General features: G+C 54.7%; 1 protein-coding gene across 5 annotated transcripts in view; it reads right to left on the bottom strand.

Moving 5' to 3' along the window:
* The window catches only part of LOC143139682 (signal-induced proliferation-associated 1-like protein 1), a 66,929-nt gene that overhangs the window by 36,809 nt on the left and 27,620 nt on the right, over positions 1 to 2,500 (bottom strand). For all 5 annotated transcript variants that reach the window (XM_076300360.1, XM_076300361.1, XM_076300364.1 and 2 more), the window contains exon 2: positions 1 to 1,316. This exon is cut by the window's left edge and continues 559 nt beyond it. In XM_076300360.1, coding sequence (XP_076156475.1) covers positions 1 to 927 — 927 coding nt within the window. In that variant the 5' untranslated portion in view covers positions 928 to 1,316. The remainder of the gene's footprint in view (positions 1,317 to 2,500) is intronic.

Genomic DNA, 2,500 nt, shown 5'->3' with positions numbered 1-2,500 from the left:
TCGCCCGTCCTCCGCATCCGAGCCGGCCCGCGGAGAGTCCACGTCGCCACGGACGCCTCGCAGCTTGCGGAAGATGGACTCGCCGCCCGTCTCGGACTTGGAGCGGCGCTTGGGCGGTTTGTCGCGTGCGCGGCTGGGCTGCTGCTGCTGGTGAGCCGCCGCGTCGTCGGTCAGCTCGGTCAGGCCCTGCTGGTCGGCGGCGTTGAGCAGCTCCTCCAGTCGCTCGGCCGCTGGGCTGCGTTGCTCGCCGGACGCTTCGCTCTGGAGGCCCTTGAGCAGCTCTAGGATGCTGTCCCCGGGGTGCTGGTCGATGGATGACGTGCTGCCGTAGACGCGGTGCACAGGCGACCACTTGGCCCCCGCCGTCGCCGGCGAGCCCCAGTCGTCGCCGCTCTCCCCGCCGGCGTCCAGCTCGCTGAGCGTCACGTCGCTGTTGCTACGCTGGCGGATGCAGCGCGTCGCGCCCCGCTGCGCGGACAGGAAGCGAGCGTCGGGGGAGTCCGAGCGCCCCACCGGACTGCGGCCCTCCGCCTGAGCCTGAGCCTGAGCGCGGCTCCGCAGCGTGTTGTGGATGCTGCGCAGCATCGCCGCGTCCTGATTGGTCATGACGGCGCTCGTCTTCACGATACCCACGCCTCCTCCTCCTCCTCCCACACCGCCGCCGCCCGAGAGGCCGGGGGGGTCCATTTCCGCAGCAAGGTGCCGCGTGCCCCCTCCGACCTCTTTCCTGGGGGGCCACTCGGCGACCCGGGCACGCACCCCCATTTTGGGCACCCCCGAAGAGGAGTATGCGGAGCCTTCAGACCGCGACGCATGCGCCGTTGCGTTCCCATTGGCCATGCGCATGTGCCGGGTGTAGAACTCGTCCGTGGCTGGGATGGAACCCCCGACCGTGTGATCGGCAGGGGGACGCTTAACACTGGTCATTCTGTTGCGCCCCCCCCCTCTACCAGGCCTCAGAGCTCATAGAGGGGTTGGGGGGCATCTCTACAGGTGAGAGGAGGGTCTGCACTGACCTCTGGGAGAGGTCATGAGAAGTCACGGAGGAAACGGGGCAAAACCACACCACAGCCTGATAGAAAGGGCAGGAGAATGGGGCAGTAGAACAGCTTGCCCTTAGAGATGGAGGGAGGTGGGGTAACAGAAAGAGAGAGGGGATGGGAAGATGAAGGGACACAGATGAGATAGAGGAACGATGAGCTGTTTCTATTGCCTCCAAACTTGAGGGTGGTAACTGTTCAGGGCTCAGGCCTGCATGGTGAGCTCTCACTGGGGATAGGCCTGCTCTCCTCACCCGCTGAACGTCCAGCCCAGCCCTGCAAGAGAACAAGAGGACAGTGGGTGAGATGGGGTGTGGAAAGACACCTGGGCAGAGTAGCCAACCCAGAATCCGCTCCCATATTCAAGACACCCCGCTACATTCATCTGGATAAGGTGAACATCAGAGGAGAGTGTCATGACAACATGTTGGTGTCCTGTTGGTGTCATGACGACAACAACAAGAGAGTGTCAACAACAAAGTTCTCCAGACTTAAACATCCCTCTCTCATCTGTAAGAGCTCCTGACTTTAAAAACATCCCTATCTCATCTGTAAGAGCTCCTGACTTTAAAAAGTCTCTCTCCCTTTCCTTCACCCTCACCCTCTTTACTAAACACATGACAAAAAATGTAAAAAAAATAGGTAGACAGATTCATAAATAACAATAACATTATTACTAATAATAGTCACTGTTATATGAAAAGATTAGGAACATAAACAAACTGAAAAAAATATTTATTCATTTATTTATTTTTTAAAAAGAATAGTGCAAAATGATAAAAAAAAATAGAAGTAAAAAAAGATTTTCAGGAACATGTGCCAGATGTTTTTTTTTTATTTTTTCCTTTCTCACTCAGACACAGATAGGAGCCACACGGAACTTGCCACATGAACTTCCTCTCTATAGTGAAGTGGTTGAGGCATTCACATGGGCCACAAAAAATGAAAAAGTGTTAAAAAGAGGGGAAAAACAGGGATTTGGGCAGAGCACGACTGACATCCTCATTTTGCTCAATCTGCGAGGAGAATATGAGGCATCTTTAAGTCCTGGTGTGTGTGTGTGTGTGTGTGTGTGTGTGTGTGTGTGTAGCCGCTAGGCTATATTTGGCTGTGTGGCTGTGTTGCACCACGTGCAGCATTCGAGGCTGGTGTGTTCGCTCCCAATAACATGCCGACTGTTCAAACCCATTTGGACTGAAGCGTGAAGGCTTAAGCCGGAACTCTCAGACAGGAAATCTCTCTTCTTAATACTCATCTCAGAGTGAGGCACAGGAACTAAACAAGATGTCCGTCAAGTACACAGTACACACACACATACACACACACACATACACACACACATACAGACACAGCACTAATGGCCTTCAGTACACACACACACACACACACAGCACTAATGGACTTCAGTATACACACTAGGGGTGTAACGGTACACAGAAGTCACGGTTCGGTTCATACCT

Source organism: Alosa pseudoharengus, unplaced genomic scaffold (assembly GCF_046254945.1).
Source record: "Alosa pseudoharengus isolate Yale_2024_CS ecotype anadromous, Long Island Sound unplaced genomic scaffold, YU_APseudo_1.1 YU_APseudo_1.1_scf_22, whole genome shotgun sequence".
Taxonomy (NCBI): Eukaryota; Metazoa; Chordata; class Actinopteri; order Clupeiformes; family Clupeidae; genus Alosa; species Alosa pseudoharengus.
This window is presented reverse-complemented; position numbering and strand designations above follow the sequence as displayed.